General features: G+C 38.6%; 3 protein-coding genes across 3 annotated transcripts; 1 reads left to right on the top strand and 2 right to left on the bottom strand.

The window, feature by feature from the left end:
- Window positions 1-606: 606 nt before the first annotated feature.
- LOC105934249 (NAD(P)(+)--arginine ADP-ribosyltransferase 1) lies at window positions 607-2109 on the bottom strand. The gene is made up of 2 exons (XM_021322379.2): window positions 2046-2109; window positions 607-1927 (listed from the first exon to the last, which is right to left on the bottom strand). The coding sequence occupies exons 1-2, from the start codon at window positions 2103-2105 to the stop codon at window positions 1088-1090; spliced, it is 900 nt and encodes a 299-aa protein (XP_021178054.2). The 5' UTR covers window positions 2106-2109; the 3' UTR covers window positions 607-1087.
- A 1988-nt stretch (window positions 2110-4097) lies between these two features.
- On the bottom strand, window positions 4098-9315 carry LOC105934279 (ecto-ADP-ribosyltransferase 4). Its single transcript, XM_012874190.3, has 3 exons — window positions 9172-9315; window positions 8822-8961; window positions 4098-5546 (listed from the first exon to the last, which is right to left on the bottom strand). The coding sequence occupies exons 2-3, from the start codon at window positions 8957-8959 to the stop codon at window positions 4668-4670; spliced, it is 1017 nt and encodes a 338-aa protein (XP_012729644.2). The 5' UTR covers window positions 8960-8961; window positions 9172-9315; the 3' UTR covers window positions 4098-4667.
- A 301-nt stretch (window positions 9316-9616) lies between these two features.
- Window positions 9617-12018, top strand: LOC105934280 (ecto-ADP-ribosyltransferase 4). Its single transcript, XM_036144907.1, has 3 exons — window positions 9617-9697; window positions 10735-10777; window positions 11121-12018. Exons 2-3 carry the CDS (start codon window positions 10739-10741, stop codon window positions 11955-11957), a joined length of 876 nt encoding a protein of 291 aa, XP_036000800.1. The 5' UTR covers window positions 9617-9697; window positions 10735-10738; the 3' UTR covers window positions 11958-12018.

The following is a 12018-nucleotide window of genomic DNA, read 5'->3' as shown; positions in this document are numbered from 1 at the left end:
GATTTCTACTCACCTTGAATTTAAATCTAAGCTCTGTAATTAAATCATTTTAAATTTTAAACTGTAGCTATTCAAATTTTCTGTTGACAGGGTACAAGTCAGAGTCTAGTTAAGCTTTGCAGCCTTCCTTTAGAAGTTGTTTCTTTAATGTTAGTTAAATAATTGTAACTTACATTTGCTGTACTGTGTTTAATGAGATAAAACGCTTATAGAAGAGGACTACATTTACTGGACCAATTAAATTGTCCTTAGGTGTGAGTGTGTGCGTGAATGGTTGTTTGTCCTGTCTGTCTCTATGTTGCCCTGCGACAGACTGGCGACCTGTCCGGGGTGTACCCCGCCTCTCGCCCAGTGAACGCTGGAGATAGGCACCAGCAACCCCCGCGACACCATGAGGGATTAAGCAGGTCAGAAAATGGATGGATAGATGGATGGAATTTACTAGTTGCAAATTATTGTCAAGACACTTCCTCCACTAATAGCTTGTACAGACCACATCCTGAGAGGGCTTGACATACACAACCACGATAAAAACAACTTCAAAATCTGTGTGCACTCAGTTTGCAGAGGAAACTAAAACACCTTAAAACCATCCAGGTTCAATAGTCCTACAGTCTATAAACCAAAGGTCACAAACACACAATAGCATGAAAAATATGCTTACTTTACATAGTTTCAAAAAGGTTGGTGACCCCTTCCATAAACAAACCACTCTAAACTAAAATAACTTCAGATCAAGCAGGCATACTTGTTTTGTGGCAACATTTATTGGAACGAGTTGATGCAACAAATAATTTTTACAGATGCATGTGAAGTGCAGTAGCTTTAAAACAGTTATCTAAACTTTTTTAAGTTTACAATGAAATGTGTTGATCCAGCCAGGCTTCTTTTCAAATAATTTCAACATCTGTGCAGCAGTTAAAAGCAAGAATACAACTAAAAGTATATTTGACCCAGTTTATCAAAGGGTCTCAATGTTTTCGATGATGAAACTATATATGTGGTAGCTTTTATTTGAATCTGAAATTTAGTCTTTTAGATAAACTAAATCTCAATAATCCATATTGAAATGCCTCTCAAAATAAATCTAATCTGTTATTGTTATGCTTGTTTTTTGTGCATATTTTACTAACATTTCACTTATGTAGGTATTGTTGGACCAACTATCAGGGAAATATGCACAGTTTAAGTTTGAAAGAGACTTTTCTGTGCTCTTTAATCGCATAACAACCTCACATGGAAGGTTCTTGTCATCAGATCGTTTCTTTACCTCTATAACTTTAAAGATTTCATAAGGAGGAATCAGGAATTCTCTTTCTGATTCTCCAAACTTGGAGTACAGTGAGACATCTGCTCCTAAACAGGTGTAAATCTTGAAGCATGTTTCATTGCCAAATATTTCATTGGGATAGTCCCCCATCGAGCTGGAGGTGAAGGCGCCAAAACGAATGTTCTTGCGTACAATGCCTAGGTTGAATTTTTTGTTTGCTCTCCGGTAAACGGTAAGACATCTTTCTGACTTAGGTTTACAAGAATTAAGAACTTTAAGAGCGCCTGTGAGGAAGAAGTGCAGCGAGTGGTATTGAAATGTGCCTTGATACTGATCTCTCTGTGTTCGGACAGCATTGTTGAATTCAGCATATATTTCCGGTTTGTCCAAAGTGAAAGCATAGATGGCCATGTTCTGTTCTTTCTCCAGGGTCTTTGGACGTTTCTTTCCAGGTTTGGGCTTCCATTTCTTCTTGTAATATTCCTCTGCTGCATTCCAAACCAGTGCAAAATGTTTGTTTGTCTTTTTCTCATTCACCAGAAACTCAGTCTTTACTTTGGTTGCCATCTTGTCTTCACAACCTTCATACATGTCATCCACAGAATTTTGGGCCATGTCCAGTTGGATTAGAGGATCAACCTCAGATCTGTAAATCAGCTAGAAGACAAGATAGAAATTAAACCTTTCAGTTCATTTTTCTTTCTTCACACATTTCAGTAGACATTTATCTAATTAAAGAACTTACACATCTCCTGTTTCCCACAGTTTACATTACCTTTGCGATTGAAGCAGATGCTCCAAACAACATGAGCAGGGACATCCACATTGTCATCATTGCTACCTGTAGACCTGCAAAGATACTTCTCAATAACTTCAGATTGTTTTTAACTTTCTTATAGCAATCATTCATCTCACTTCTGTGTACGATCTATTCATGTAACATAAAATAACCCACACAAAGCATGCTATAGATTAAAATTCCAGCATTTTACTCTTACAATGTTCATGATTTTAAGTTGCTAAACCAGAGCAAAATATTTTAGAAAACAGCTGAATCATTAATTTCCTATTATTCTACAGCCATAGTTTCTAAACTGTGATACAAGCACCGCTTGTGTTTCATCACCATTATTTCTATTCAACCAAGTGGATTCTTCTAACAGGAATAGAGACTAGTATCACCCAGAACATAATGAAACATTTTCAGGAGGAGAATCAGTTAGCAGAAACAATATTCTTCTGTTTTCATTTACATTTTATTTAAAAACCAGCATGCTAAAGGGTGCAATGGTGGTGCAGAGGTAGCACATGCGACCCATGTACAGAGGCCTCAGTCCTCAGTGTGGTTCAACTCTGGTCCATGGACCTTTGCCACCTGTCTTCTCCCTCTCTCTCAGCCCCCCTTCCTGTCTGCCTACCATCATTAAAGCCCACTACAGCCACAAAAAATTTTGAAAAAATAGTATGTTGAAAATGATGTATACCATTCCAAATACATCAATGGAAAACTCTTTTATTGCTATTACAGCATCAAATCCTTCTAATAAGTGCTGACCAGCTTTTTGTTCCCATTTGTATCTTGACAAGTTCTCTTTGGCCCCTTCTGCAGATGCATAGTCAAGAGTTCTACTGAACCAGTCCAAAATGTAAAAATGACTCCCAGTCAGATGTTACGTGTGGGTAAAATGAAAAAATTACTTCAAACCTAAATCTATCTGTGACGATAGTATAAAGGGCTACTAAGCACCAGCAGCCAACAAGATGATCTGGCCAACTTGGATTTTCACAGCTGTAATTCCAACCTTTGAGGGGATCATCAAGAAAACTTGATAGTGAACACAGAAGACACCATCAAATGCAAAGCGACCCCTCTAAACTTTGTCTTGCTACAGGTTTCTGGATTATAACCTGTACTAATAGATAAAAACTTTGTTTTGTCATGTGTCATTAAAAAGTGAGAGCCCTTTTTGCTCTTTACCACCTTCCTGCTGTGCAAATTTGAAGCTTTCATATAAAATGTCTGAACGGTTACGGTGAAACTGCCATATGTAGCACAGTGGATCAATTTATCCCTTTAATTGTTCTGGTGTGAAAGCTTTGGAAAGTAAGCTTAAAAAGTGATAAATGATTTAGTGATGAATGTTTCCTTATTTAAGACAGCTATTAAAATTTTGACTGATCTACATGTAGTGAAACATCATTTGATAACAAAAATACAATCCCCACGGCTATATCTGAAATAAATATTAGAATAATGACAATAATGTACTTATTATTCTCCGCACGGGCCTGAAATGTGTCATAAATCTGGGACTTAACTTAATTTTACTGACTGAAAACAGGAATGCAGCCATTGTTTTTGCATTACACTTTTACCTATCTTCTATCAGTTCAGATGTTGTGCTCCACTACCTTTACCCTAAAACAAGCCGTGCCAATCCTGCATTTCACATTCAAAATAGGTCTTTACCTGAGTTTTAGGAAGAGCTTCTGTTCAGATGAGAATCAAGATCGAAGAAAGGGAAAAAAAAAGTTCTGTCTTTCCTTTAGATGAAATATATAAAGTACCAATTGTTTGACCAAAAAAAAAATATTAAATCAAGGATAAAGGTCAATATAAAAGCAAATACAAGTTTTAAAGAGAAGAAAAATGTTTGATTGATGAACCCCTCTCCCCAGAGCTAATTTATTATTTCTAGACAGGAAAGCGGAGGAGGAGTTTCAGAGCTAACCCACCATAGGCTGCCTGATCAATCATATACCCTACTTACAGAATAAAACCTAGGTCATATATTACCTGACAACACACGCAAAATAAACAATTATATTGGAGATTATACTTTTATTTACATTCCAGTATCATGAATGGCTTCCACCATAAATCAATGCTTTTTATATGTGTTAACCGTAGATCTGCAAAACAGCACAAACGTCATCCTGCTTTTAGTCAACCTACTTCACAAAAGACCCCTGCAGACCACTTCCTAAGGAGGTTAGACATACTAAACCACAAATGCATAAAGGAAAACTGAGTGTGCACTGTCTGCAAAGAGACACTTAAAGGACCAGCTAAAAGCAACCCCAGAAATAAACAGAAACTGAATTTAAAGACGTATTTGGCCTTTATAGTCAGTTTTATCTCACTGTATGCTTTGGCCCTTATAATTTGGCCTGCAAAGTTAATGCAACTGGGATACTGGTTTATTTGATTTTGCAGGAGAATGTACAACATTTCCAGGATACATATGCAATACAGAACAGAAACACAAAGACATTAATGTTGGTCAAATAAACAGCAAACCATTGTTTGCAATTAAATATATAAACAAGATGTTTCACAGTTTCTTGGAATATTTTAATAACCTGCAAGTGTTTGTTATTTGGATAAAGATGGTGTCTAAATCAACAGTAAAATGATAATTATCAGCACAACCATAGCACCCAGCACTATAGCCACATACATTTTCTGTTGCCGTTTTACCAGAATGAAGGAAGCCATCATTAGCAGAACTGCACATGCTGACATGGTCAAGGTATTACCTCCCTGCCAGTTTCTTATTCCCTCAACCAAAAGGGATTTTGTTAGTCTTTGACTCAGTTTGCAGTTTTGGTCGGTCTTTGGTTTTTTGGTGCTCTGAAGCTTGTAGACCACGCTGCACCATGGATCGTTTGTCAAAACGTCTGTGACCTTAAAAACCTCATAGGTCGGAATGAGCACCTGTCCCCTCTGGTCTGTGCTGGAGTAATGTGTGATGTCAGCGCCAAAACACGTCTGGATCTCAAAACAGGAAACATTGCCATTATTCTCAAGCGACTGCTTGCTTGAAACCGCCCAAGTAAAAGCCCCAAAGCGGATGTTTGTGTTGACGACGTTCCGGTCAAACCGTTTCCAAGTCCTAAGATAAACAGATCTGCACGCCGAGTGGTTCTGATTCAGAGCTTGAATGGCATCCGTCAGGTGGAAGTACAAAAAATGAAACCTAAAGCCGATGGTGCTGTACTTGTGTTTTCCCGTTTTCACTGCTGTGTCGAAATCCTGCCGGATGTTGGCCAGTTTCGTGAATATGTACAAAGAAGTTGAATGGTCATCTCGCAGGTGCTTGTGGATAGGTTCCTTTGCATTTCTTTCAACTAAAGCCCAAGCATAACTAAAGTTTTTGTTGACTTGCCACTCAAACACACCGTACAGGTGTATGAGAGACATGGATTTGGAGTGACAACCGTCATACATGTCGTCAATGGAATCCGGGGCCATGTCCAGGGGTAAAACCGCATTCTGGAAAAAGAGATAGGAGATGGTTGAGCATGTGAAATTTGTTAAGGAAATTAATAAACTAACATTTACCTTTGAGTCAATAGAATTAGTTTTATTCAAGCTGTGTCTACAGTGAAAAAGTGCAAAGGTTTGTTGCATATTTTCACATTTTAACATAAGTCACAAACATTAGTAGTTTTTTATTGGGATTTTATGTGACAGAGGAACACAAAGAGAGCTAGAAATATAAAGGTAAGAGACCAATGTTTGCTCTGGAGGAGCTGCAGGGATCAGCAGCTGAGACAGGAAAACTATGAGTCAGACATTATCAGTGTTCGTATTCACAAAGTATCTTAAGACTAAAAGGAGCTCTTAGTGATGTCATTTTAGGAAGCATCTAAGAATTTCTCCATTCTAAAATTTTTCTTATAATTTTACATCAGTAAAATAAAAGTTGCAGGAACCACTTCTCACTTTCCAGGCTGGTGCATAAAGCATCAAGACGTGCAGAGAAAAGGAGCATTGATCTCTCCTTCAAAGTTTGCCTATGTGTGCTGTGATCCAGGGGCCAATTTACCTTTCAACACTCCTCTATTCTCGTCCTAGAGCTGTGTTGACAGAAACGCTGCTCCACACAGACCGCTTTATATAAGCAGGCAATCACTATAAAATGCTGACAGGTGATTGCACATTAATATCAATTTAAGTATTAAAATGACCAGTATGGCGAGTAAATGTAATAAGCAAATCACACAACGACTCGTCTTTCTCAGGAAGCAGAGACGGGTGGTGAGGACAGCGCAGCGAATAGTGGGACGCTGTCTACAAGATCTGGACACAGTTTATGCTGCGCGAGTCCAGAGAAGGGCCAGACGCATTGCCACAGATCTCACCCACCTGGGCAATGCACTGTTTGTCCCACTTCCATCAGATAAACGCTTTAGAAACATTACATCAAAAACTAATATATTATAAAACAGCTTCATTACAAAAGCTGTAAGGGTTATCATGTATATTACATATATTATGTAAAGTTCTGTAAATAGGCTGGAGTTTTTACCACTGTTAAACTTGATTTCATTTTATTCTTATCTGTGTATGCCATATTATCAATAATTGTACAATATCTTCATCTTTTTACAAGAGTGTCACAAGAGTGTCACAATAAAGAATCATGCAATGACTATAAAGAATCTTTGAATATTTACTCTTCTTTATACTTTTTATATATTATTCTTGGCATTTCTTTTGAACTAACTTTAGATTAGACTTGGTTGTTCTTTTTTCTTCTTTTTTTTCATTACCATTAATTGTGTGTGTTTCTGCCACAGTCACACCGGAATTTCCCCACTGTGGGACAGTAAAGGAATTTCTTATCTTATCACCCCCGCTGGGAAGTTTGTGATCTGTTACATGTTACAAACACACTGCTGTTAATGTTTTTTGCACGTCTGGGAATGTCTGATTGCACAGTTCTATAAAAGAGGGCTTAAGACTAAGAGAACAGCAGAGACGTTAGTGCGGGCACGAGTGTATCATTGAGGGAGCGTTGAGGGATTAATTCATGCAACAACACAGTAACCCATACATCGTCTTCCGCTTATCCGGGGTCGGGTCGCGGGGGTAGCAGTTTCAGTAGGGAGGCCCAGACTTCCCTCTCCCCAGCCACCTGGGCCAGCTCCTCAGGAGGAATCCCAAGGTGTTCCCAGAACAGCCGGGAGACATAGTCCCCCCAGCGTGTCCTGCATCTTCCCCTGGGTCTCCTCCCGGTGGGACTGATATCAGACGTTTTTGACTCGGATATGAATCCTATCAGACCCTAAACATTATTTGCCCACTTTAAGCTTCTCGGGAAATGTGTTTGTTGAGTGCAAGCAACTGATTTCACAAAATGTGTGGAAATATTATGTCTTGTGTCTGCTTGTTATGTTATCCGTGAGATCCCTGAGCCGTGTTTGTCTTATGTTCTCATTGTAATGTACTTATGATAACACATGGTGACACTAAATATTATTGAGATAAATAAGGTGCTTCCAAACATTGTAATGCTATCATTAATTTTTATAAGTTTCCTCATCATGTCACAGATTTCTTAATCCAGTCTAATCGGTTAACTTCTCTCCTTTGATCACCAGGAGCGCATTTGTGTTTTGTTTTGTTACTATCAACCAATCACAGCTCTTAAAAGACAGCGTCACATCTAGCGACGGGGTCAACCACACCTCCTCACTGAGAAAAAATTCTATCATCTCCCTCCTCAGAGTCGCTCTCAGCAGCGATCTGAATCCCTCTTAAGCTAAGACTCCTGGGTAGGAATTTTTAGGCCAAAGTAGGAGCTCTCTGAGAATCTTTGTGAATACGGGCACTGCCGTTTCTGGAACGGCGGCAAGAAGAAGGCCATTGTTCAATGAACGTTATTAAAAAAAAAATGTATTTACATTTTTACCACAACCCATGTGAAAGACTCATAGCATGGGAGTGAGTGCTCTGGCCTCCATGCAAAATCTGTGGAGGAAAACCGACAAGGTTTGCACGCCTGGATACACCACCCACACGGTGAAAGATAAGATAAGAAATACCTTTATTGTCCCACAATGGCAAAATCCAGGCGTGACAGTGGAAAAGCACATAGACAGAGTTACCCACTAGATCAGTAATGAAAAACAAGCTAATCTAAAGTTAGGTTTTAAAGCAGCAGAGAATAAACTCACAAGAGAGGCACAAATAAAAAAAAGTATTACACAGTCATGGATAAGATGGCATAGTCAGATAAAAATAAAATATTAACATTAAACAGAGGAAAAACAGCTGAAAAATCTAAAACATATACGACTGTACAGCAACACCTACAGTAGCTAAAGCGTTTGAAAATGCTCTACAGCTAAGAGATACTGTCTGAGAGAAATATAAATGATTCATGATCAGATCAGAACCCGTGACAAAAACGGGAAACTGTTTTTTTTTTTTTTTTTACAAGGAAGGGTGGCTATAACTCTTTATGTAGGTGTGCAAAGTTTGTAGAGACACGCCTCCAAGAGACATGCTGCTATAATCGCTGCAAAAAGCAACTCTAAAATACTTCACTCAGGGGGACTGAATAAAAATGCTAAAGTGTATCAGTTTCATGGCTTTAACAAAGACGTCTTCTTTGTGTTGGCACATAAAACCCAAAGAACATACATTGAAGTTTGTTACTGCAACATGAGCAAATACGATAAAGTTTAAAGTGTCTCGATCCTTTTGCTTGTTATTCTTTGGTTTAATTGATACAAAAAGAAAAATAAACAGGATCTTACCTCTGCAGGTCTCTGGGGCCACCACAGGATCAGAAATGGGTCATTATACAAAACGACCACGACCAGCAACAGCCCACAAACAGGTACCAGGTTTCTCAGGAATTTGATCCAACGCACTGTTTCCCTCCCAAACGTCATATCTGATTTTAAAAAAAAAGCACAAAGGATCAGAAATGTTGCTTAGACGCTTGAATATTCACACATTTTACTCCAAAAACTTGCTGAAGGCTCTGCAGATCCACAATTAACCTTTACTGAGGGATAACACAAGACTTTGTTGATCTTGTAATCTGCCGTGAGTAACCACTGTAATTTTCTTCAGCAACAAAATGGAAACATTTAAGGCTTACCTTCTTACTGCAAGAGGCATGATAATCCATGGAGCACAAAAAAGTGGAGAAGCTAGGAGAGGAAATGAAGGTTTTTTTTCTGCTTAAACAAACAGCGGAGCAGGATATACAGGTGCGACTGCCCAGCCCACACCTTCATGAACACTGCTGCTCAAAATGACTTCTGCTTTGCATGTTTTGTTTGCACAGTTTTTATTCTTAGATAAGACCGACAAAACAATCAACAGCTCACCCTTAGTCTCACGTTTTTAAAAAAAACATAAGGTAGCAATGTATTGTGTTTGACTCTGTAGTTTTCACATGCCATTTGTATGCGTGTGCACGCATGTTGTAAATACACTCCACTTTCAGCCTGCATTGGCACTACCGGAGGGCGGTTCTCCAGGTGGTAAAACTAGTGAATCTGGTTCGTCCAGTTTAGTTGACAATACTGGCCAATGCAAACAAAGGTGAGTCATTCAGGCACAAAACACAGAAACGTAAGAGGTTTACATTTGACTTTCATCAAAGGGGCGCAAAAGCTGCGGTAAGTTATCAAACTTATATTTGCTTGTATCTTATTCTACTCTGTGTGGGAGATTGCCTTTGATCAGTTCAACATTTTTGAAAAAAATTGTTGATGACAGATCCATGAAAGGGTTAGATGGTTGCAAAAGACACCCTAACCCTAACACTGATAGAATTCAGAAAGAAGCTTAAGTGTAAGATTAGTTAATCATCCACTTAAAAAATAATTCATTAGGATAAGACTTCAAACCAAGCCATGATTACTAGATATAGTTTTTATTGCTTCTGGCCCAGGAAAACCATCTTTACAAATCACTGGAGTGAGTGAGAGAGAAGTGATTTATATTCCTGCCGTATAGAATACTCTAGTTACCCCACCAACCACATTTATTTGGACCCTCGGTGAAAATGACAAGAACGCCTTTAAAATGATAGGTCTCACTCTAATGTATTTCAAAATCCATTCTTTAATTTGACTGGATTTAATCAGTGTGTCTAACAAAATCACTGGTGGGACCATTTTTAGTGTCCTGCTGTCAATACTTGTTTAACCGTATTTTTCCAGGAGGGCTGCGTTCAGTCTTCTGTAACATTTCACAAGTTTAATAAAAATACAAAATAGAAATAAGGCAGAGGATGTCTTATGTACATTCACGGTGACTTATATACATATGTATTGACATATATTCAGGTGGCAATAGCAGCAGAAGTCACTTCTTTCAGGATTATTGCACAGTGTATTAAATAGAATTGCACATTAGTTATTGCACGTTAGTTATTACAGTTATAGTTACAGTTAGAGTGTAACATTGTATAATCTGATTAAAGGTGCATTTAAACGTTCTGGCTTGTTGCATTTTTAAATGTAACAAACCAGAACATGTTTTGTGTTAATGATGTTGGTTTCTAAGTACATTACCAGATTTATGTCTCTTTACATGACGCTTGGAAGTGGGTCAGGTTGAGCCAGAAATGTTTTGAATTTGTGACTGTCTCGATTTACTTTGATTATGCATACTCTACGTTGCATGATGCATTTTCCTATTTTTCCCTCAGATGTATGATGCCATCCAACAAAAGGCAGCCGTGTCACCAGAAGGTCTCTGCATGTGTCATTGCTTCTTTAGTTTTTTTAGATGGGCTGCTTGTAGTTTTTGTCATATATCTTTGTCTTAGCTGGAAGGATACTGTTGGAGAGGTATGTCATAATGCATCTTATTTAACACAAACAATACTTTAAACTGCAAAAAATCGTAAATATCAAATTAATAGGCTGGAATGTAAAACTGGTGCTTTTAGTGGCCTTTAGGTGTTTTTAGGTTGTTACAGGAGCATGCATCTGGTTGGATTTGATGACTTTTAAGATGCTATTCTGCAGCAATCCTCTGTGTGTGCTGCCTCCTGGTGGACACTCTCATAACTAATTTTGCTCTTCTTTTCAGAGTTCTCAAGATACGACCCCTGACCTCGATGACAAGTTTGCCGGCTGCCGGACCAAAGTTACCGTCGTGGATGATGAGGTCGTGAAACAAAAATGGGACACTTGCAGTGCAAATTTCAGCAAAGCCTGGAGTAAATCAGAGCAGAACCTAAAAGAACCTGCGGAACATTACATGGAGAAATCACATTCACTTGCTTTATACCTGTTCACAGATATGGTGCAGAAACAGGGGAACAAGAACTCTGAACCCGCAGAAAAAACAACAAAACACAGGCGCACGTTCGAACCAGTCTCCCTTTATTCCTCTCTAAGTCAGGCCATTCAGATTTTAAAACAAAACCAGGTGATATGTCTGAGTACAAAGCACAGTACAGAAACTCTTTCGGGACTCAACATCTCCACCGGTCAGGTTCGATTCAGCACTTTCATTTTAGGCTCCGATAAGTGGAATATTGATAGAAATGGTTCATGTTTTGAGATCTACTCTTGTTTTGGAGCAAACATAACAAAATACTCTGCCTTTAAAGGAAACAACCAAATTCTGGTTCCTCCATATGAAGTTTTTACAGTCGCTGGCATCCAGAAACAAACAAATTCATGTGAAGTCACCTACAAACTCAGGAGTAATCTGAACTGTGTGTATGACAGAGAGCGCAACCAGTTGCACTCCATATCTGCATTACCTGCGGAGGGATTGTGGCTCCTTTTTACCATCATTTTCTTGATTCTTCTGTCCATTTTGCTGCTCTTTGTTATTGTGAAACTTTACCGTAGAATGAATTCAACTCGCAGAGTTTCACCTTTGCATAACACAATCGAACTCCATCACAGCCGGTAATCTTTATAGTGTACAAGGGCATTGCAAATAAAAAAAGAACTAAGAAAGCTGTTGGCAAAAA

Source organism: Fundulus heteroclitus, chromosome 13, assembly GCF_011125445.2.
Source record: "Fundulus heteroclitus isolate FHET01 chromosome 13, MU-UCD_Fhet_4.1, whole genome shotgun sequence".
NCBI classification, from domain to species: domain Eukaryota; kingdom Metazoa; phylum Chordata; class Actinopteri; order Cyprinodontiformes; family Fundulidae; genus Fundulus; species Fundulus heteroclitus.
This window is presented reverse-complemented; position numbering and strand designations above follow the sequence as displayed.

Coding starts and splice junctions, on each gene's coding strand:
- LOC105934280 (XM_036144907.1), top strand. CDS start 10,739: ATGATGCCATCCAACAAAAGGCAGCCGTGTCACCAGAAG. Junction 10,778..11,120: donor GGCAGCCGTGTCACCAGAAG/GTCTCTGCATGT, acceptor TCTTCTTTTCAG/AGTTCTCAAGATACGACCCC.
- LOC105934249 (XM_021322379.2), bottom strand. CDS start 2,105: ATGATGACAATGTGGATGTCCCTGCTCATGTTGTTTGGAGCATCTGCT. Junction 1,928..2,045: donor CATCTGCTTCAATCGCAAAG/GTAATGTAAACT, acceptor CTTGTCTTCTAG/CTGATTTACAGATCTGAGGT.
- LOC105934279 (XM_012874190.3), bottom strand. CDS start 8,959: ATGACGTTTGGGAGGGAAACAGTGCGTTGGATCAAATTCCTGAGAAAC. Junction 5,547..8,821: donor GGCCCCAGAGACCTGCAGAG/GTAAGATCCTGT, acceptor CTCTTTTTCCAG/AATGCGGTTTTACCCCTGGA.